Source organism: Carassius carassius, chromosome 19 (assembly GCF_963082965.1).
Source record: "Carassius carassius chromosome 19, fCarCar2.1, whole genome shotgun sequence".
NCBI lineage: Eukaryota > Metazoa > Chordata > Actinopteri > Cypriniformes > Cyprinidae > Carassius > Carassius carassius.
The window spans coordinates 13,103,806-13,126,639 of record NC_081773.1 but is presented as its reverse complement, the minus strand read 5'-3'; the positions used below and the strand labels follow the sequence as shown (position 1 = coordinate 13,126,639).

Below are 22,834 nucleotides of genomic sequence, written 5' to 3'. Positions count from 1 at the left end.
AGACAGACATACAGACAGACAGACAGATGGATAGACATACAGACAGACAGTAAGTGGGCCACAACTGATTATTCGGATACAACCTACCAACTGTTGAAGCAATGAAGACATTTACGCTGCTAAGAGGATTTTTCATCCGTGTAGTTTATTTGGACAATGGTGACATCTTGTGGTAGATTTGTGCTGATGCTCCGAATTACTTGTTTTTCACTAAAATGTTTTGATTACTTAGAAGTGTTATCCTTAAAATGTACTATATGTTAGAGATTTAATTATTTGTATTTACTGTATGTCGTTGACTATCTTAAAATGCTATGTTATGGTTAGGCCCCATACTGTGCAATAAAACAATAATAAATATGTTAGTAGCAAGAAATTCTTGAAATATGTATTATATCTATAACTTAATAGTGAACAGAATATTAATCTTACAGTATGACAAATGTTAAAAGACTAAACTGCATGGGGGAAAACAGAGTTGAAAGTTAGCTATTAGCTGGAGAATTAAAAAGTGTTCACAGAGACATAAGAGGACTTACATTGCAGAAAGTCAAAGCTACTGGAAGGTTAGGTTTCATTACAGAATAAGTGTGATCTAGTATGTGGTAAGTGACTGGGAGATGTGCACACTCAATGTGTGCTCCAGCAAGGCCTCTCAAACATCTTTTTGGCATCCACCTTTTGGCTGACGTTCAATTACACTGTGACTGTTATGTAGGCATGTAATCAGCAAAAATACTTTCAAATACGACCGTAAACAACTGAAAAACCTGTGTGGATAAATGTTAACACTTTTTGTTTTTCATGTCATTGTGATGGCATGCATACAGCGGGAAAAATAAGTATTTGACACATCAGCATTTTTATCAGTAAGGGGATTTCTAAGTGGGCTATTGAGACAAAAAACTTTTTATTGACTTTGATCTTGTTCTCTCCATAGATTTTCTATGGGATTTAGGTCAGGTGATTGACTGGGCGATTCAAGCAACTTGATTTTCTTTCTTTGAAACCACTTCATTGTTTCCTTGGCCTTGTGTTTGGGATCATTGTCTTGCTGAAATGTCCACCCTCTTTTCATTTTCAGCTTTCTGGTAGATGGCAGCAGATTTTTATCCAGAATGTCCCAGTACATTTCTCCATTCATCCTGCCAATACTTATTCCCTGTGTCATTTCACTTTATTTATTATGACTCAACTTGTATACTTAAATGTTCTGATTTCTTTGTATGAATTCAATATTTGGCTTGATGGTTACATCTGGTGGAAATGTTGTGTCAACAGCCTGCTTAGAAATACCCTTACTGATAAAAATGCTGATGTGTCAAATACTTATTTTCCCCGCTGTAAATATGTATTGCTGGCATATATAATATATAGCCTAATTTCTCTTACTGATTATAATGTAACCTAATCAGCAGCACGACACTTTGACAGATGTAGACTAGAACATGATGAACTTAAGTTAAACTGTTTATTTGAAAGAAAGAGAAGACAAGTAATCTAGTGGTGTGTAGTACCATTTCAAAAGCACTGTCCATTATACAAATGCAGTACCACAATATGATTTTCACATGGTACAAACTAAGCACATATATGCTTTTAAATATAATATGAGAGTTCATACTTTGTCATTTTTCAAAAGATTTAAAATCTTGTCCCGTCTAGATGTGTAAGGGGCGTGTCTGAGCTGCAGCAGATGCCCAGGAAACAAGTTTCCACTGGTGGCATACATCTCTTCCCCTTTTGTGCCCATTAAAGAGCGCAAGGTCTTGTTCCGTGTCAAGATTTTGTCATAGAACTCCAGGCCACCCTTTGCATAATCGCTTGACAGACATGCTGCACGGTGGTCCGAGCTGTAGTCCAACCACTGGCTCAGAGCATCAGAAGCCAGGATATAAGACAGAACCCCTAAACCCACAGCAAACACATTAACACCAGCCCTGAAGAAGATGGACCCAGCCTGGAGCCCAAAGATCTGCTTGAAGGCTACGCTATATATACAAGCCCCTGCCAGACATGCTGGAGCCACTGCAGCGTGCAACGCGGGACCCCCAGCCCCCAGACGAGCCACTTCTCGGGCTATAGCAAACTTCTGTGCCTCCTCAGAGAACACCAGGGAGTTTTTGAGAGCAGCGCCTGAATCACTGTCCCACTGCAGCTCTTTGCCATTGATGAGAATAGTCCGGTTGGTGATTCCCGATGGATCATCGGTGGTGCTGTTGAAGTTGGCTGGGATGCCGATCTGCACTCCAGAGGGAAGCCATGGAACACCAGCCCCTACTGGGTGAAAGCCAAAGGCGGCAAAAGCACTGAAGTTTTTAGGGAAGCTGACAGCAGAGTCTTTGAGAACCTCTTGAAAGACATTCTCAAGCTTTTCCGACAGGCTGGCTGGTTGTCCTTTGTGCCAGGCCTGGTACACTTTTCTGTATGTATAATCTGGGAAAACATGATAGAACATGTTGGCAGAAAATACCCCTCCACAGCCGACAAGGAGCAGTGGTGTCCGATACTTCTGAATAAACACAGAAAGTCTCAGAAAAGGCGAAGCCATCACTTCTCTTGCTTTCGACCTCTTGACTACTCTGTCAAAACAAATGACACAAATACATGATTAATCATAAATATATAATCTTTGCATTTCACATCAAATGTTATATCTTACCAATAACCTAACGTGCATATATAAATACTTATTTTCCAAAAGCCTTTTGCTTTAAAAAAAAAAAAAATATATATATATATATATATATATATATATATATATATATATATATATATATATATATATATATATATATATATATGTATGCTGTACGTTTTCATCACTTAGTTTATTTCTCTCAAGCCCTTCTTTTCCGACCTAAACTGTACATTTTCGAATAAGGTCCTAAACACATTTCTTCAAAGACTTTAGGTAAAATATCCATTTAAAAAATATATAAACCCGTAAGTTTTCTCTTACTTGCTACGTTGTGCTCATTCTTACAAGGGCAGCACGTTATGGAAGAAGCACATCTACCGCAAGAACGCTGTACGACAGTTTTGCGACAACACAGACGATTTGTGGACTCCATAGAGATAGAAAAAAGGATTAGAATCGAAATTAAAGATAATTCGTAAAACTAAAAATGGGAATGGAGTACATGTGTATAAAAAAATCACAAATCACATACTCTACGTTTTGTATTCCTAAACTAGTGGATATCGGCGTGTTTTATGGGCTATTGTATGTCGCGTGTGAATGAGTATATTTTTGACTAAACAAAAAAGATGCACCGAGCGCTTCCTAGAGGAACAAAACTTTTTGACTCGAAGAAAACAGAAGCAGAAAGCCTCTATTTCCCTATGCAGTGAACTTTTCTACGAAGTACACTTCCAAAACATGCACTCAAAGATTAATTTCATACTTATGTCAGAGCGCCAGTTGGGCACCGAAAGACCCATAACAATTTATATATTTTTCTTTTTTTTCTGTTGTTCACATTTCATCATTTAAAATGTGATAAATGCCAACCCCTACACTTTCTATTTAACAGTATTAAACAGTTACAAATACACCTGTCAAATGTCGTCCTCTTAAGGTAAATAGACAAAATATAAACTTATTTTTATTGCCCTTTCAAATCTAATTATCTTTTTCGGATCTCACACATCATTAGTAATAAACTCAACTGCCGCTTTAAAAGTGATGACGAGACTTCACGCAGAGGAACAGTCCATTTGCGCTTGTGGGGGAGATTCTTCCGTTTACGTGACAATGTACGGGTTTTGAACAATACGGTGTTTTAGGAGAAGTCCTGGGAATATATGCACGGTTGTTTGTTTCAGATGTGCAATGCTGCTAGTTAAATAAATAGAAAATGAATTAAGTATAAAAATTGGCCAAAGAAACGCATCCACCCCGTCGAAACCATTCTATTTATAGCATCAGCAGTTGCGATGTGAAGATTGTTACACTGTAATTTCATAAGGGCGGAGGAAAATGTCTTAATTTTTCATTTAAGCTGAAGGGCAGGGTCTGTTTTGCTTAGAGCCTGTTTGATCATTCAGAAATACAGGGATGTCGAGGAGGAGTCGGGATTTTTGCACACTTGGTAAATCAACCAACCCATGACTGGTGAGTTTCCTGACCAGAGTTTGATGATGGTTTTTGATGATCATTTATCAGTAACGTTAGGTACTCAGAAACACACTCATGTGTGTCATTCAAGACATAACCCTTCCACGAATGTCAGTTTATTGCCCTCGGATTCAGGTCGGTATTGTTCATAATCATCATAACTGTTTATTAAATAAGATAACTCTGAACGGAGTGACTGATCTCACGGATACGTTAGTACGCCGCATTAAAAGTGACGTCATCAACGATGGCGAGAAGGGCGCAGGAAACTTCTGAGTAAAACTAAATATAGCTTTACAGCTGTGTGGAACTGATATAATGATACATTTAGAAAATAAATTATAGGCTACAATTTTTAATAACATTGGAGAAGTTAAATGGTCTGGCTCCAGGCCCGTTTTTATTATTATTATTATTATTATTATTATTATTGATTTTTATATTTATGCCTTCTAAATGTACCAAAGTGATAATTTCCTATTTTTTCATTCGATAATACATCGATAGTAAATCATAAATCTTTTAGTCTTGAGCATAGACCATATAAAAACATGGACATAGTGTCCGTGACGTCACCCTTAGGTTTCCGAAGAGCGTTTTTGAAGCCAAAAGTGGGCTGAGCGGGCCATCGCCATCTTGGCATCGCGTAACTCTCGGGTAATCAAAAATGGGCAAAAAGGTGGAATTTTGTTGCTGAAACCACGCCCACCTAGCACGACGGCGGTGACAGCAGCGGCAATCCACCTGTCACTCAAGTGACCACGCCCTTAATTATGCAGAACTTTAAGGCTTAATATAATTTAAACTGATGAGTTATAAAAAATTCACCCCCCTCATAGTTGTCCTGGAGGGTAAAATTTGCTATATAGACCAAAATAATTTTTTTAACCAGGCTGTAAACATGTTTTTTCCTGCTGTAAAGTTGGCATTTTAAAGGGTTAGTTCGCCCAATTTGCAAAATTATGCCATTAATAACTCACCCTCATGTTGTTCCAAACCCATAAGACCTCCGTTTATTTTTGGAACACAGTTTAAGATATTTTAGATTTAGTCCTAGAGCTCTTAGACCCTCCATTGAAGCTGTGTGTACGGTATACTGTCCATGTCCAGAAAGGTAAGAAAAACATCATCAAATTAGTCCATGTGACATCAGAGGGTCAGTAGGAATTTTTTGAAGCATCGAAAATACATTTTGGTCCAAAACTAGCAAAAACTACGACTTTATTCAGCATTGTCTTCTCTTCCGTGTCTGTTGTGAGACAGTTAAAAACAAAGCAGTTTGTCATATCCGGTTCGCGAACGAATCATTCGATGTAACCGGATCTTTTTGAACCAGTTCACCAAATCGAACTGAATCGGTTTAAACGGTTCGCTTCTCCAATACACATTAATCCACAAATGACTCAAGCTGTTAACTTTTTTAATGTGGCTGACACTCCCTCTGAGTTCAAACAAACCAATATCCCGGAGTAATTCATGCACTCAAACAGTACACTGACTGAACTGCTGTGAAGAGAGAGATGAACACCGAGCCGAGCCAGATAATGACTCGTTCACGAGTTAAAGATCCGGTTACATCGAATGATTCATTCGCGAACGGGATATGACAAACTGCTTTGTTTTGTCTTACAACAGACATGGAAGAGAAGACAATGCTGAATAAAGTCGTAGGTTTTGCTAGTTTTGGACTAAAATGTATTTTCGATGCTTCAAAAAATTCCTACTGACCCTCTGATGTCACATGGACTACTTTGATGATGTTTTTCTTACCTTTCTGGACATGGACAGTATACCGTACATACAGCTTCAATGGAGGGACTGAGCTCTCGGACTAAATCCAAAATATCTTAAACTGTGTTCCGAAGATAAACGGAGGTCTTACGGTTTTGGATCAACATGAGGGTGAGTTATTAATGACATAATTTTGCAAATTGGGCGAAATAACCCTTTAACATGGGGAGTCTATGGGATTGACTCTCTTTTGCAGCCAGCCTCAAGTGGCCAGTCGATGAATTACAGTTGAACTCACTTCCGTGTAGGCTTCATGAGAGAGATGCGGGAGGTTGCCGCTTAGTCTTGAGTCAAGACTCTTGACTTTCAGCGCTGCACGAATTAGCTCACGCGCTTCCGTTAAACGAAACCGAACAGAACCGATGCGCAGGACTCGATGAAAGGGAGAAAGGGGCCAGAAGAAGCAGTGAAATGTAGCAACAGCACTGACCTGTTCAGGGTGTCAAATGCTGGTCAGTTTTATCTGTAAATACGCTAGATAGTTTTGTCTTTATATAATAATTTAAAAAAGTGTGTTCAGTATTAGAATTTTTCAACAAATATATTGTACTAATTTTGACATTTAGGCACTTTAGAAAACTATTTAATACATAGTTAAAAGGTTTTGATCATTAGATGTTAATGTTTTTTTAAAGAAGTCAATTCTGTTCACCAAGCCTGCGTTTATTTGATCCAAAATACTGCAAAAATATTTGTATATCTATTTAAATATATATTTTAAAATGTAATTTATTCATGTGGTTTCAAAGCTGAATTTGAATCATTACTCAAGTCACACGATCCTTCAGAAATCATTCTAATATGCTGATTTGCTGCAAAAAAACATTATTATTATTATTATGTTGAAAACAGAGTCCATTTTTCAGAAGTTCAGAACAAGCTGTTGTACCCCAAAATATAAAATTTTGGCCCTTTTTTTCTGTGTGGCCTGGATGATTGTGAGATTTCCACGCCTGAAATTGCGTCCCAGTCCAGCCCTGTCTGGCTCCAAACCCTTTTTTAAATAAAAGACAATACTATAAACAATACTGTTCTGTTTAAGCATATAAGGCTATTAGATCATCTAAAATGATCCATAAATATGAAAGGTGTATAAGGCAGATATGAAATACGAAATGCAATCAATTTCTTTCACATAAGATGAAAAATAAATCAAGTTTAAGTAAATCATAGTTAGAAAATAATGTCATAATTATGAGATGTTAAATCATAATGACATAAAAAGTCAAAATGATGACATTTAAAAGTCAAAATTGACATTAAGTCATTAAATAATTACGACAAAAAGTCTAACTTTTTAACCTTTTGTCTTCTTTTATAGGTTTATCTGAATGTGAAAAGATAAAATTAGAACTGTACAGTTATTAATGTATTTTAACTTGGTATAACCCTGTGATTATTTCTCAGTGTTAGTTATTTTGTTATAATAATGTAGTTAAAATACACATGATAAGTTCTTTGCACTTTATCAGCTATTTTAAATTTACTTGAGGAAGAAGAAAATGCAGCTAAAACACTGGAGAGAGAGAAAAAAAAACTTTCCACTTAAACAAAGTCATACAGAAAAACAGCATTTTCATTTTTGGATGAACTCCGCCTGGTGCCTGCAACTAAAGGACATGCACTGTGATCATAAGAGGTCAGTTTGAGGTCTTTCTCATGGGTGTGTTTGGGCAAGAGGTTCATATAGTTCTCTTATGAAAGTGAGATCACTCAAATATTCAAGCCTGGTGGAATTAGGAAGGAAGTCTACTCCTTCCTCACATTGTGGGCCACAGGAAGGGGTGGCTGTCACCCACTGACAGACTTTTCCTCCTGAATAGCACACATTGCCCTGCTCACGGGCCTGGCAAACACTTCTTCATTAGCCTAGCTGACTTCTCCAAACTCTTTGCTCTGCTACTAGAGTAGTCTTTTTAGGTAAGAACGTGTTTTTACTTATTTTCATACAACTTTTAGGTTCAAATGGTCATTTCACCATAACTCTGTACATAATGTCATTGGGGCACTTTCTTAAGAATCTTGTGTTATAGTTTTATACAGCCAGTCTATGTACTGTTTTGTTTTTTAAGTACTGTAGCTTAAGGAATGTGCTGCATTTGTACTTTATTTTTATATATTTTATGTTTTTTCTCCCCTCTTCTGTACTAGAATCAAAGATACCTTTGTATTTAAAAACACATTTGCAAGGCATTTAAACAAATATATGAATATAATCAACATTTTGACATCTTATTCTTGTCCTTACAGTCTCCTAGAAACTTCTGGGAGCTTTGTTTAATTTAAATGTTTTTAGACCGTAATCAAAAATAAAACAGACTTGGGTTTGGAAGATTCAAGGCTTGTGTTGTGCAGAAAATAACAGCAATTACAAAGAACCACACTGTCTGTGTCTAGACCATATCCTTTGCAATGCATCCCTTTATCCTAAATTAGCTCTCTGCCGAACTATTCCCAAACCACAGAAATCCTCATTTGAACGTTCAGTGCTTAGAGCTTCTTTATTTCATATAAAACATGAGAAGTCCTCATTACTGTCATCTAGCTAATGCTTAAGCTTAAATAAGGATCAGGGATAACCTTCTCCTCTCTCTCCTCAGGTGTAGCTGTTATCATGGCAACCAGTGCGGTCCCTAGCGACAACCTCCCAACGTATAAACTGGTGGTCGTGGGAGATGGAGGCGTGGGAAAGAGTGCTCTTACCATCCAGTTTTTCCAAAAGATTTTTGTGCCAGATTACGATCCTACTATTGAAGACTCCTACTTGAAACACACAGAGGTCGATGGCCAGTGGGCTATTTTGGATGGTATGTGCCAACACCTCATTATGTGTAGTGATTTTCTGCATTATAATTAATATTTATGCTTTTAGTGCTCCCATAGTGTTATGTGTATCTGCAGCCTTATCGGTAGGCCGATATCAAGTTTTTATCATCACTGCAGCTCAACAAAAATGATGGCTAATGCAAAATCCAGCAAAAATCTTGTTGGTAGCGGTTTGGTTTGAAGTTACTGTTGGGGATCTGAAAGTTCAAATTCATTCTGCCTTCTAAAGAATGGTTGGTTCATGTAAATATACTCTGTTTACATGGGTAGAAAATATAGATAATATTATTTGAATATAGAAAGAGATTGAATATTTTTCTGATACTATTTTAATAACTTTATTTTTCAGTGTATAACATGACAACAGCTTGACCTGCTCATTATCTTGTCCCTGTTACCTTCACTCCTTACAGTTTTAGACACAGCAGGTCAAGAGGAATTCAGTGCCATGCGAGAGCAGTACATGAGGACTGGTGATGGTTTCCTTATTGTGTTCTCTGTGACGGACAAGGCCAGTTTTGAACACGTTGACCGCTTTCACCAGCTCATCCTGCGAGTCAAAGACCGGTTAGAAATCATGTGTACATACAAAACTCAAGTTCACAGCTAATTATTGACACCTCAGTATATTCCTTCCTTCCTTTTTCTTTCTTTTTTTAACATATTTTGTCTTCACCAGGGAGTCTTTCCCTATGGTTTTGGTGGCTAACAAAGTGGACCTGGTGCATCTGAGGAAAGTGACAAATGAACAGGGCTGTGAGATGGCAGCCAAACACAACGTGAGTCCAACCAATAATTGTATTTATTCTGATCTTGTATAAATAATCCATTATTTTCATCAAAAGATTTGAACATTTAGAGTACTTAATCTTACTTTATTTCATAACTCTTATTTAAAATGTCAAATGTAAATTTGAAAGTATTTAAGGAACTTCTGCTCTTTTTAAAGGCTGAAAGAAATGAGTGACTTCATGCAGTAATTTCTAAATCTTTTTTAAGTTATATTTTTGGGCCTTTTATTTTGAGAGGACAGTGGAGAGATGATAGGAAAGTATTGGGGTGAGAGAGGGGAGCAGGATCAGCAAAGAACCTCAAGGAGGGATTCAAACTCGGGTCGCTGTGAGAGTAGTTGCACTATTTGTGTACGCACTTACCACGAAGCTATCGTGTAACCAGTTCTAATTATGAACTATTTCTTCAGATTACTTACATTGAAACAAGTGCCAAGGATCCTCCAATGAATGTGGACAGAGCCTTCCATGAATTAGTCAGAGTTATCAGGTAAATAAAACTCATGATCTCACGTATGGGGTTTGTCTTATCATAATGATGAACTAGGATGATATACAAGAATAATAAAACTGTTACCATCTACTTCTGCCTACCCAGACATTTTTGGACACTACAAGGGTTAAATTGACACATTTCTCTTTCATTTATTCTTTGTCTTTTTAGAGAGCAAGTTCCAGAGCGGAGTCTGAAAAAGAAGAAAAAGACAAAGTGGCGTGGAGACCGAGCCATGAGTTCTCACAAGCTTCACTGTGTGATATTGTGACTACCTCTCCAGTCGAAATCATCAGCGTTTGGCAACATAAACTGCCAGAGAGGATAGACTAGAGATCTGCACTAATCAGAGGACCACAGCCTTTATCAAAAGAACTGGCATGAAGTCAGACTATCTCTTCCTGTCTCAGGGAAGCATATTAGGTGAGTCAAGGGAACACTGCTGCCAGACCAGGGAGGAGCAATCAGTACAACACGTCTAATTTGAAGCACTGCCGGAAACAACAAAAATCACAGCCAATCAGAAAATATCTGATGTTTAAATTTTAAAGACCAGTGAGATTGCACAGTGGGCAGAGCTAGAAAGATCCATCCAAACCTAAACCATGCACCATTCACACACCTACATCAAAATTGTCTGCAGCTTCCAAACATTCATAGAATTATGTGGATGATTGTTTTGCAGAGCTGTTTGAACATTGTTTTCAGTAGTTACTACAATTATGAAGGGATATTGTTGTTTTAACCTTCAAGGAAAGTCTCAAATCTGCCTTACAAAGGCATATTTATTGACACGTTTGAAGGAATATGTAGCTATAATAGAACTTGTTTAAGAAAACGTAAGTGTTATTGAGTGATATGTTGTAAATATGGTTAAGCACAATAAGTACTGACATGATTGAAGGGCCCATTGCACTAGCAAGACTTTTTTGCACTTTCAGTATTTACTCATGGGCTTTTGTTGTTTAAAATTGCCTTGTGATTTTAAAGGCTCGTGTTTTTGATTTTGTTGCACATTTACAGTACAGGTGCCCTAAGCCATTATTATACATTTTTATAATAGTCAGACGGAAAATGCCCTCAACTAGCTGACAGATATCCAATAAATAGGTTCTGATCACATGTCCTGGTGACTGCTCTATAAATCAGAAACACTCCCCCATTTATATATATATATATATATATATATATATACACTATTATTTGTATAATGAAAAAGTAACGTTTTCATCACAACTATTAAGCAGCACAACTGTTATTGATAGTAATAAAAAATGTTTCTTGAGCACTAAATCTGTTTATAAGAATGATTTCTGAAAGATGATGTGACACTGATAACTGGAGTAATGGTTTGCCAATAAAGGAATACATTACACGTAAAAAAAAAAAAAAAAAAAAAAAAAATATATATATATATATATTTATATATATATTTATATATATATATATTTATATATATATATATTTATATATATATATAAAAATCATTTATTTTCATATTGTAATTATGTTTGTCTTTTTCTGTACTTTTGATCAAATATGCATAAAAAAATCCAGCCTTGTTGAATATAAGTGCTCTTGCAATTTCAACAATTTAAATGGTTATGTACCTTTTATTTTTCTCCATATGTCATATGTGATTGAATGTTGCCCAGAGTAAAGAGAGAAGAGTATGATTCTGCTGGACAGGTTATATTTTATGCTTGATCAACCTTCGGTGTTCATCAGTTTGTCAGACCTCCTCTGTGTTGGACCAATTTATTTGCCTGTGCTAGTGTGATAATGATCAATTTCTTAATCACTGGTTCCTCTAACTGTTCCCAAAGGACAAAGAAGCTGAGCCCATCTGCGGTTAAAAACCGAGGGACCCTTAGACAAATGTTATGTTGTATTGTTCAATACCGCTTTGCTTTGCTCTACACATAAATAAATCAGTAAGGAACCATATCAGTCAGCCCTTGCTGTTATCTGCTGAATGAGGAGTTTTAAGTTGATTTTGTTATTGTTGAGAAACTTCAGGTCTAATGAGCTAGAGACTACAACATATCCGGATGCTCTGTTAGAATTAGTTTAATGTTAATGACATTGGTTTAAATGGACAGAGATGGATTTCCAGATTTAAACAGATGTTTTACAGTGTATTAGACTCTCTAAGTAAAATCACAGCATTATAATACATTCCATAATACATTCCATATTAATCCCCTACAAATATTGTTGTAACTTTTTATTTTTTTCTTTGGTTGGTCAACCGCATTAAACACTCCATAATTAGAGCCCTGCTGTCAGTGATGTCATCAACCGGTGTAGTAGTTCACCTCTGTACATGAGATCAGAGATCATATTAATCCAATTCCATGTTGTTATATTATATGATATAATAGATCTGGACAAGCTTTGTTAAGCATTAATCATTGTTTACATGCACTGCTTGTAAATGAGGACGTGAGTTGTTTTGCATTCAAAGGTCATCATGGGTCTAATGGATTTCCGCTGCCAAATTGTTTTTTTTTTTTTTTTTTTTTTTTGAGAATGAAAGGAAATATTGGGTTGCATTACATGTCACTTGTTTTACAATGTTAATGTTTATTTAATAATTTACGTCTCAATCATAATGAACATTTGTTCAATTATAGAAGCATGTCAGGTTGGTTATTGCTGTGCAACAAATGCTTTGTTTGCTCCATTTTTCACCCTGATAAGTTTGTTTTAATATGCATGTCATTATGATAAGGATGCTCTGATTCGTTTCAAGTAAATGACATGCCAAGTTGCCTTGGGTGGTTTATGGTTTTTAAATAAAAGATTCTTCATACACCGTGTAGTTAAGTGTGGAATTTATAGGAAGATTATTTCCTTTTGTATGTGCATGTTTTGATTAGGTACATATGCTATAGCTTTACCTCTGTAATAAATGTTTAATGATTTTTAAACTTGCTGTATATAAGTTTCTGCACTTAATGCAAAATTGGATATTTATAAAAAAAAAAAATAATAATAATAATAAAAGGATACGTTTGTCCAGCAGATGGCAATAAAGCACAAAACATGTTTGCAGAAAATCTGATGCATAGTTTTATTCATAATCCTACACGAACATTTAAAATAATCAGTTTCCTCTTGGTAAATTAAAAGACCAAACTGAAAGAACAATAATAACATAATAATGTCATAATATGAGACAAACATAATGTTTTTATCTTTTGTTTAATGCTGAAATAATTTAATGTATCCATTTTTATTGACAGAGGTATAGAGAAAACAGAAAATGATAGGAACAGGGTTGAAAAATGACAGAAGTCAGATTTTATCTCGTGTCATCCACATTTTTGTATTGTGTACAATGCTAGTATAAGGTTAGTATAAATCAAAGTTCACAATGTAATATTCTCCATGTCTTTTGCTATGTATAACAGATTTGATATTCATGACAATTATGCTTATATTGACTAAATGAAGAATGAGAATTTGAGTAATTTGACGTTACAGTAAATCAATATTGTATTTTACCAAAATAATGAGGCTTCAAAGCAACTTCTCTAACTCTTTAACAAAGTTCCTTTGAGGATTCACACTTTGAGTCTGACTCTAACATCCATCATCAAACACTGTCAGCACAATATAGATTATGCAATAAAATGTGGAATTTTAAAGAGCTCTGCCTTTGATTTGTGCTTACAGTAAATTAAGCCCTAAAATAACTTTATTCTTCAGGTTTGTGGCTTCAACCTGTACAATAGCCAGCTGCTGCTACTTAGTGCTTAAAAAATATAGTTAAAATATAATTGTTTTGATGCTTGCGCTGCAAAGCCATTAAAAGTGCACTGAATGGTAGCGAGTGGCATTCAACTGGCTGGTCCCTGCAGTGACCTGCTCCATGTAAAGAAAAACGGCTTTAAAGGGATCATTCACCCTCAATTCTGTTCAATTCTGTCATATTTGAACAAAAAAGAAGATATTCACATGCTACGAATGGACACAGTGTGTCTTTGTAATGCTTGTAAAAGCTATCTACAGTACACTGTAGTATGCATACTTTGGTTTACTGCACTTGTTGAGCTGCTGAAATTTGACTCATGTATTGATATTCATATATTGAAAAAGATCATTTGTAACATTTAAATATCAGTCAAATTCCTTCTGAGTAAAATAAAGATATGACTTGGACTTGTGAGCAGTTAACATTTAGCTAATAAGCAATTCACTGCGACCTTGAGTACTTTTCTAATTAAAATTCTCAAATACTGACAAGTTAGATAACCTCAGGTTATGAACATTTCTTTCAACTGAGAGACGAGGCCATATTAGTGATATTTCTGTTTGGCAATTAAGGACAAAAATCTCATTAAAACTAAAACGACTGATAAAAAAAAAAAATAATAATGTGCCCATTGAAAAAATGCTCAAATATCACTAAAACTAATAAACAGCACAAAACAAACTCTGAGCGAAAAACACCTTTATGGGACGATTCTTTTTATCATTCTTTTTGAATGAAAAACACATGATACAGTGAAACCAGTGAAGTCAGACTGCACAACAAAAGACTCTTATAACCCAGTTCTTTGTAGTAAATCAAAACATGCCACTTGTTACTCCACCCAGTGCCCAACCAGTTAAAATCACATGACCAGCTGAATGCACTTACAACCAGTCAGTGCACTGTTAATGGCTTTAATGTCCCCATGAAGTCAAAATAAAAGTTTTTTGTGTGTTAATATCAATATGTTATTCTTAAGGTTATATATGGTTTCTCGCGAACCATGGCAGCGCACACAGTCTGATCTGGACTTTGGCTCCAGTCAGAGACACGATCGCATGGAGCGGATCATATGCGGGAGTTCTGATCACTATTTTTTTTCACTAAGGGTTTCATATTGAATCTAGGGGGTAATTTATTAGACTGTGGCTGTCAAACGTGGCTTTACCAAGCTCATCGGCTCCGGCCCATGATATAAACAAAACGCTATTGGCTATCTAAAAAATGGAGCATGGCTGCTCGATATGACCCGCCCTCTCTTCTTGTTTCAGTTGAAATTATGTCACCACATAGAATAATGCTGCATGTTTCAAGACATTTCGGGGACCTTTAAAGTAAATGAGCTGGTTCTTTTTAAGAAATCACAAACACTTATGATTCAAGTGGGTCAGTTCCTCAGTCATTCCAACTCAATCAAAGAAATGCAAATTATTTATTTTTGTCATGTCCAACTTCCGGAAAGTCCTACTTGATAGTACAATCCCTTAGAATAATCGGCACTTTGTTGACATCTTGAGTGGAGAGTAGGGGTGATCACTTCACTGGGGTCATCAGGTTGGCCCCCTCCTTCCTCTGTGTTTCACTGATAGGCCGCGAAACCTCCAAAGGGCTCAACATCAACACCTGGCATCCCAGGTGTGCTCCCTTCTGCTTTTACCCTTCTAGGTCATTTTGCAGCCGATTTGGGACCTTCCTTTTTAACAACAGCCACCAATTGCTACACCAATTGCAGCTTCCCATGGCACATTTAGTTCCACGATGAACAAGGACTTTTGTAAGGTATTAGGTCTGGCTTTAGGTTAGTTGTAATTATCTCAGATGGAAATCTGAGCTTCTGGTCCAGATCGACCTGCATTTTCCAGTCCCGAGCGGTGTCCAGCAGGGTTGTTTCCATTTTTTTAGTTGGCTTTACTGGAAGCTGTTCTGCTCTTATGAAGGTGGTGGCTTTTGATTTCTTCCACTGTTTTGTCAAATCCCTTCTCTCCTTGACCAGGTGCATGATTTCTCACTACCTTCTGGATTTGGGAGGGTTTTTGTTTCCTTCTTTCCTCTCTTTTTTTGGTCCGAATCTTTCCACCCCATATATGTAGATCAGGTCACTCATTTTATCCAGCTCCTTCTCTGCTGTTTCTCTGAGTTCATTCAGGATCTTACTCAGGTCTGCGTTGACTGTTGTCCCCTCTTTCTTGCAGCAGGACTTTGGCCACTTCACTTAAGGTCTGTAGCGTTGGATATACTTCTCTGTAGTAAGCTGCATCTGGTTGGGTTCCAGATTCTCAGATGTTGTGCTCAAACTACCCTCCTCAGCCACTGAGGTACTGATGCTCAGTGGACTGTGGGTTGTGTTCTGCCACTAAGCTTCACTCGAGTGATTCAGTCTTTTCCTCAAGAGATAAGTGTCAATGCAAGGTCCAGGCATCACCTCCTTCAAGCACTTCATCCGCCCTTTTATGTATTTTTAGGCCTCAGATGGATGTTAATCTGGACCAGCCGCAGCTGCATATTTGGAGTTCTTGTCTCACAGCTGATACTATATGCCATGCCGATTATCTGATTCACTGTTGTATTCATGCCAGGGTCAATAACGAGTTTGTCAATCGATGAGTCATCTTCTGCTCCCACTCTCGCAGACTCTAGGGGTATTTTCTTTTTTGAAAGAAAGAAAGAAAGAAAGTTGTTTACAGTTATCATTCAAATGATCCCACCATTTGGCAAGAGAATTTGCATTTCTTTTTTTCAAATATTTCTTCAACCTATGATTGCACAGTAGTGGCACCATTATGAAGGAAGAATAATGTAAAGTAGCTGTATAGTGTGTGTGTGTGTGTGTGTTGGATGGGTGAAGAAGGAGCGGTTGCAAAGAAATTACCTTCATATTCTTTATAGATGCACACACACTTTCTCTGGAATAATGTAGCTCTGTTGCCCACAAGCAATTTCTGAAATTTAAAAAGAGGTTATGGCATGTCACACCTTATTAACTTCATAAAAGGAAAAGAGACCAAAAAAACAAAACAAAAAACAATAGACTAAATTGCCCATAGAGAAAAATAAATAAATAAATAAAACACTTATTTTAAGGTGAAAAATAAAATAAAAACATGTGCGATTGAATGGAGAGGTGATGCATGGCTGAGCAATGACATACACAATGGCATACCAGTGTGCCAGTGGCTCTCTTGTGATTTATTTAAAAGCACTTACAGCTGCTGTGCCACAATACTGACAAAAGGCAAAATTTGCATGTGCAACAAATCTATGCAGATGCCAGCCAAAGACTCGTCTGTGTTTATGTATGTAAAGAATATATAGAGAGAACATGGTGAAACTCACCTCAACCCTGCTTGAAAGCCAGTAACAAGTGTCTAAAACACCCTGATTTTAAATAATACAAGTGCAGATTAAATATTAGACACTCAAAGCATGTGATTAGATTTATTGGAAATTATCACTTTGTATGCAAGAACAGTATTCAGTTGAACAAAATTAAGTGAACATGCGTTGCTTACCATAAAGTCCAAGGAGAATGGTCACAAGGTCCTTCTCTTGCACCTGCAAGAAATTGTGGGCAAAGTTACATGACATCTGGAACAACACAGAAGTGTTTACACACTGACTAATTAAAGACAAGACACAGGTGTTGTTGAAGGACAGGAAATAACCATGGCAATTTGTAATGGCATCATAGCACACTGCTTTTGTTTCTGCAGTATGTATATTGTATGTTAATTTTCTGTGTGTAAAATAATCATGAAAACAAAAAAAAAAAGCATCATGATGCATCAGACTTATTTTATTGTTTGTACTTCTCTCAATCATCAGTGTATTGCATTACATTATATAATGATTTACATTACAAGCTGTCAAAATATATAAATACATACGTACATACTGTTTATATATATATATATATACTATATACTATATGTGTGTGTGTGTGTGTGTGTGTGTGTGTGTGTGTGTGTTAGGGCTGTCATTCGATTACAATTTTTTATTAATTAATTACAGGGTGCTGCGATTAATTAATCGAATGAATCACAAATTAATTTGGATTGGATTGGATAAATAAGTACCCTCAAAAGATAATTTTAAAGCTATTATTGTGCTAAATGTTTTGGCTACAATGGCCTAACATATAATTGATAATTTAATATAAAAGATAATTTGAGGAACATCTCAGGATGTTTGTTCATTCTATGAAAGTCACTTATGACCAAAACAGCTTAGTTACTAACAATATTCATAATAACTTCTTTTGTGTTGTGCAAAAGAAAGCGAGTCATTCAGGTTTGAAACAACATGAGGGTGAGTAAATGATGACAGAATTGTTTTAATCTTTTATACATTTTTGGTGAACTATCCCTTAAATGTATATGTTTATTTATTTATTAGTGAAATGATACTCTGAAGAGGAAACAAAAATTAAGTCCTGGGTTTAGTTGATTTTATAGCCTTTCCTGAAATAAGAGAGGCAATGGGGGATAAGATTACGCATATCATGAATCAGCTTCAACGTTTCTTACTGGTGTAACTAGTGTAGCATCACATGTCATATCAGTGCTCACTGACTACTCTAGGCAATGTCTCCAGCTGTTTTAATGCTTTAAGTAGCACTGGTGACATTGCTGGTTAAACTGGATTGCCTCAACAGGAGACTGTATTAAGGACAGGATCCGCTGAAGAACTTCATGCCTTCCAGTTGTGACTCTCTAATGTGACTGTGTTGTACAAATGCTGATGAAACTCTGAGCTGGCCACCTGGGATATCCAGCAAGATTCTGCTGGGGGCAGAGATTTGAAAATTAGCCACTATCTCACCGGGTACCACTCAGTAGAAGCACATTCAGCAAACATTGTGTGCACAATGCTGTATTGTTTCTGAAATATTAATAAATAAATAAAAACTGTTGAACTAGCAGTTGCAGGAGAGGGTTGATGGATAACAAGGGTGCTTGATACATCAGACACATCTCTTTCCTCTGAAATGCCCTAAACTGGGGGCAAAACACATTTAGTTGCTTTTCTCCTACTTGCCTTTCTGTGTGCATTGTCGAGCTCCCAAACATCATTACTATAGCGCTCTACCCTGAACATGATTAATGAAGTGTCAGTCAAGAAAAGTGTCAGGTCGCTACAAGCATAAAAGCCATGTTCCCAAAGTCCCTGGTGGAAAAATCTGTCTTCTGCCTCCTCCTGTTATTTAACATAACCCCTTATCATAAAGACTGGATCAACAGTTGTCTAGTTAAAGATAATTGCTGCATCTGCTTTCAATCTTCAAGCATATTAATAGTGTCAGAGATTAAAAAAATCTACATGTTTGACACTTTTTTTCTTAACATTTATGATGAGTGATAAATGCCTGCAGAACATTACTAATTAATGGGAATTTTTTTTAGAAATTCTGAAATAAAATCTAGCCATCATAAGAGAGTTGTGGGTGGTAGCCTACACTGCTGCCATCGTTATGGTGTTCTATTGGGTTTGAATCTGGTTGCTATGTGGTTACTAAGGTGTTTTGTATATATGTCTAGAACTGAAAGGTGATTTATAGGGTATTCCGAGAAATTATTATTATTATTATTATATCTTTTTTTTTTATTAATTGTTACATTCTTAAATATAAAGGTGCTTAAAAGTTAGGTTGCAAGGATGCTCCGGGTGATTGCTTATCTATTTGTATCTCTTAAAAAAGGAATATAATAATAAACGTGAGTGTTGAGTAAAGTGTTCAGTCTTCAGGTGATCAGGTTGTGTGACAGCTGTTGTAGGTTAACAATCTAACACTTCTTCCTTTAATGAGAAACCTGCACCTGTGAAAGCAGATGGATAAACATTAAATAGACAGGATGGGAACAAAGGATGAATCAAGCAGTGCATTTCACAAATACCATCAGAAGAAAATAGATAAATTGCACTGGTGTGGAAAAGATATTAGTCAGTCCTTTTCATTAGCTACAAAAAGACTAATTACAGATCATGCAAATTTTAATACTTTTTTTTTTTTTGATGCAAAGCCAAATGATCATTTTGGGCCACTTCACTGCTATGAGCAAGTCAATTTTGTTCATGGAGTCTAAAAGTAAATTAATTTCTCTTTTGAGCTCATGTAAAGTAGAACCATTGTTATTTCAGTAGTGAAACAGCCTTTACTAAGGTGCATTTATGTCATCGCATGTCATTTATTTTTTCTATTATTTGCCATGCTTTCTAGGAAAATGAACAAATTATTATAAAATGATACATTCATGAACATCTGTGTGTACATGGTACATAGGCCTTTGATTATAGAGAAAGGATTCCTTTCGAAATTATGTCTGCCAAAGGCTGCATCAAAATTCATTCACTAGTAATTTTCGGGCACATTCTTGTTTACTTTGCAGGTAAGTGATTTGTCTAAATTGCACTGCTAAATGTAAAACGAATCAAAGAAAGATTAGGGCCCAGTTCCAAAGTAACTATTTCCATCTGAAAGCCTTTCAAACTCATTTAAACATAATTAAATTTGTGTACTCTTGAGTGCAATTCACTGTTTGCATTCACTGTTGCATAACAAGCAGTAATTGTTAAATCACAGTAGAATTGTGTCTGACACTCTGCACAAATATGAAAACTCAGAGTAGACTCTTGTGATGTGAGGTATATATTTGTTTTTTTCCAATTTAGAAAAGTGTTGTGTTATTTTTTATTATTCCACTGTAGGCTGAAGCTGCTGTTCTTATAATTTCCTGTCATTTTGGTCCATGCAGTTCACCCATCTTTCCTGTGGGCTTGAAATCAACTTTTATATGGGTCTTCCTGCCGTATATTTACGGAAGAAGTTCAACCATCTACAGAAATTCCATAGATTACCTCCTTGCACTGAAAATGGAAAAAGCTGAATCTGGTGTAAAAAAAACCAAACAAACAAAAAAAACAAGTCTCCCAGGACTGATCCACTTTTTATTATGACCTCACATAATCACACGTAAAAACATATTAATGTTATTTCAACTTTGTCAAAAATAAATATTACGTATTATGTAATCATTGAGTATTATGTGTCATTGACAACACAATATGGAACATGAGCATTTCAGTCTGTGAGGCATTGCATTAGTTGGTGATGCAGTGTTATTAATGAAACAGATCAGCCATTATCCTGTAGAGAGGATTTTGAAAGTATCCATCATCACATTACGGAAGCTGGTTCACACAGTCAGTGAGTCCTCATAAAGTCCTTAGAGAATCGAGGAGACATGTCTGATTGCTCAAAGTTAAACCCAGGAGAATCAAACCTGACAAGCTGTCTCCATGCTGGAGAGGTTTCTTGAAATCCTGAAGACACATCCTGAGCATTTCTTGATATGATGTTATTTCTGGCAATAAAAATATTATGCCCAGGATAACAATACATTGTTGCATCCTTCAGATAGAACAATGCAGAAGTTAGGCATATGATGTTTCCCCTCATATTTAGGACATCTTCAGCGAGTCCATCTGAATCCAAATCTGATTCATTCAACTCATACATTGGTATTTTTTTCTTTCATTGCTTGTATTATAAGGACATTCTAACTGTATTCTAACAGTCTTCATCGCGCAGTGAATGCTTTTTGCACTGTCAAGACCAGTTTTTGATTGTTTTTTGCAAAGTCGGTGACTCGATATGTCAGCTCTACTATCGTCTCTCAGTCTGTCACACGTACAGCAAAACATAATGTTGGGCAATGTCTTTAAATTAGAATCAAGGAAAAATCATACCTTCTGGTGGCCTCCTGTTTTAATTTTTTTTATTATATATATATATATATATATATATATATATATATATATATATATATATATATATATATGAACTTCAAAAGTTGCACTTAAACCATTTTGCGCAGCTTTTTACAGTACCGAGTTTTCTGGCCAGTCGTGAATTGTGAATTATCATTTAAGTAATTTAGAGAATTTTTACATTTCATTTGCATGAGTGAGTTTTAAACAATACACATATTATTCTAGAGGGTATGGTAAGGAGGACCTACTTTTAATTGTAATTTAATGGGCACCATATATCAAGCTGAATCTGGTTATTGTGATGGTTATAGCAGCTGATGGCACCCATTCACTGCAGAGGAAGCATTGATTAAGCAAGTGACGTAATCCTCCGATTGATAGCAAATATTTACATAATTCGTTCTGTAAATGCTTTATAGCAATTATTTTGACTAAACTATGATTAAAATCAATACTCTATAACTGCAGTATACTTAAATTATTCTGTAAGCACTCTTATTACTTCATCTAAAGTAAATATGGTTTGTTTGTCTGAGCGTGGAAGTTAATCTAATATCAATTTCTTTGTTAGTAATCACTTATGTTCATCCTTCTCACTTTGGGAGGAAAAATGCTAAATTAATGAAAGTATATGTAATATTGGTAAAGCATATATGAATAGCATTTTGAAACATCCCAAATGAATCTTGTATTGGGAAATTTGTTGGATTGCTGCAGTTTTTCCACCATTTTTATCTATGTTTATTACAAAATTCATTTGCATTTCCTGCCAGGCAGTTTGAGAATCAGGAGTGATCTGGAATGGACCAGTTTGAAGGCCATTATGAAGATAAACTACAGTGCTTGCCTATGCAAGCTCCTCTACATTATAAATGACCTGAGAGTTAGTACATTTTCAGAAAATTTTAATTTTAGCAAAGATTATTGCTTTTAAACAGAAAATGAAAAGTTTCAGTTTCTCCAACATGGGTGTCAGAACTTTTTTCATTGTACTTATGTAATCTATTTAAGAGTACACACTATATTATTCTGTACATAATGATCTTCAGAATCGAAACACTACAGCCTGTGGCCTTCTTCAGATTACTACACACATGGTGGACCAGTCTATGGACAGGTCCAATTTAAAATGACATTACCACATAGGCTCAAGAGGGCTTGTTATATCATATCATCAGCCCACTGACAGGAGTGGCACATCTGCATACATTTTGGATGAGCTGTTGTGTTTCTCTGGAGATTAAAGTCTAGGTCTGGCAGAGGTGTATAAACTGAAGTCTTTTTCT

General features: G+C 36.0%; 2 protein-coding genes across 4 annotated transcripts; one reads left to right on the top strand and one right to left on the bottom strand.

Moving 5' to 3' along the window:
• Positions 1-1,457: 1,457 nt before the first annotated feature.
• On the bottom strand, positions 1,458-4,325 carry LOC132095122 (transmembrane protein 177-like). 2 transcript variants are annotated; one of them, XM_059499897.1, is made up of 2 exons: positions 4,194-4,325; positions 1,458-2,582 (listed from the first exon to the last, which is right to left on the bottom strand). In XM_059499897.1, the coding sequence occupies exon 2, from the start codon at positions 2,549-2,551 to the stop codon at positions 1,619-1,621; it is 933 nt and encodes a 310-aa protein (XP_059355880.1). In that variant the 5' UTR covers positions 2,552-2,582; positions 4,194-4,325; the 3' UTR covers positions 1,458-1,618. The 2 variants fall into 2 exon arrangements, with proteins under 2 accessions (XP_059355880.1, XP_059355879.1); XM_059499896.1 differs by lacking the exon at positions 4,194-4,325 and adding an exon at positions 2,963-3,119.
• mrasa (muscle RAS oncogene homolog a) lies at positions 3,766-10,577 on the top strand. 2 transcript variants are annotated; one of them, XM_059499898.1, is made up of 6 exons: positions 3,766-4,117; positions 8,512-8,718; positions 9,151-9,304; positions 9,417-9,516; positions 9,939-10,018; positions 10,193-10,577. In XM_059499898.1, exons 1-6 carry the CDS (start codon positions 4,111-4,113, stop codon positions 10,290-10,292), a joined length of 648 nt encoding a protein of 215 aa, XP_059355881.1. In that variant the 5' UTR covers positions 3,766-4,110; the 3' UTR covers positions 10,293-10,577. The 2 variants fall into 2 exon arrangements, with proteins under 2 accessions (XP_059355881.1, XP_059355882.1); XM_059499899.1 differs by lacking the exon at positions 3,766-4,117 and adding an exon at positions 7,577-7,831.
• The last annotated feature ends 12,257 nt before the right edge of the window (positions 10,578-22,834 follow it).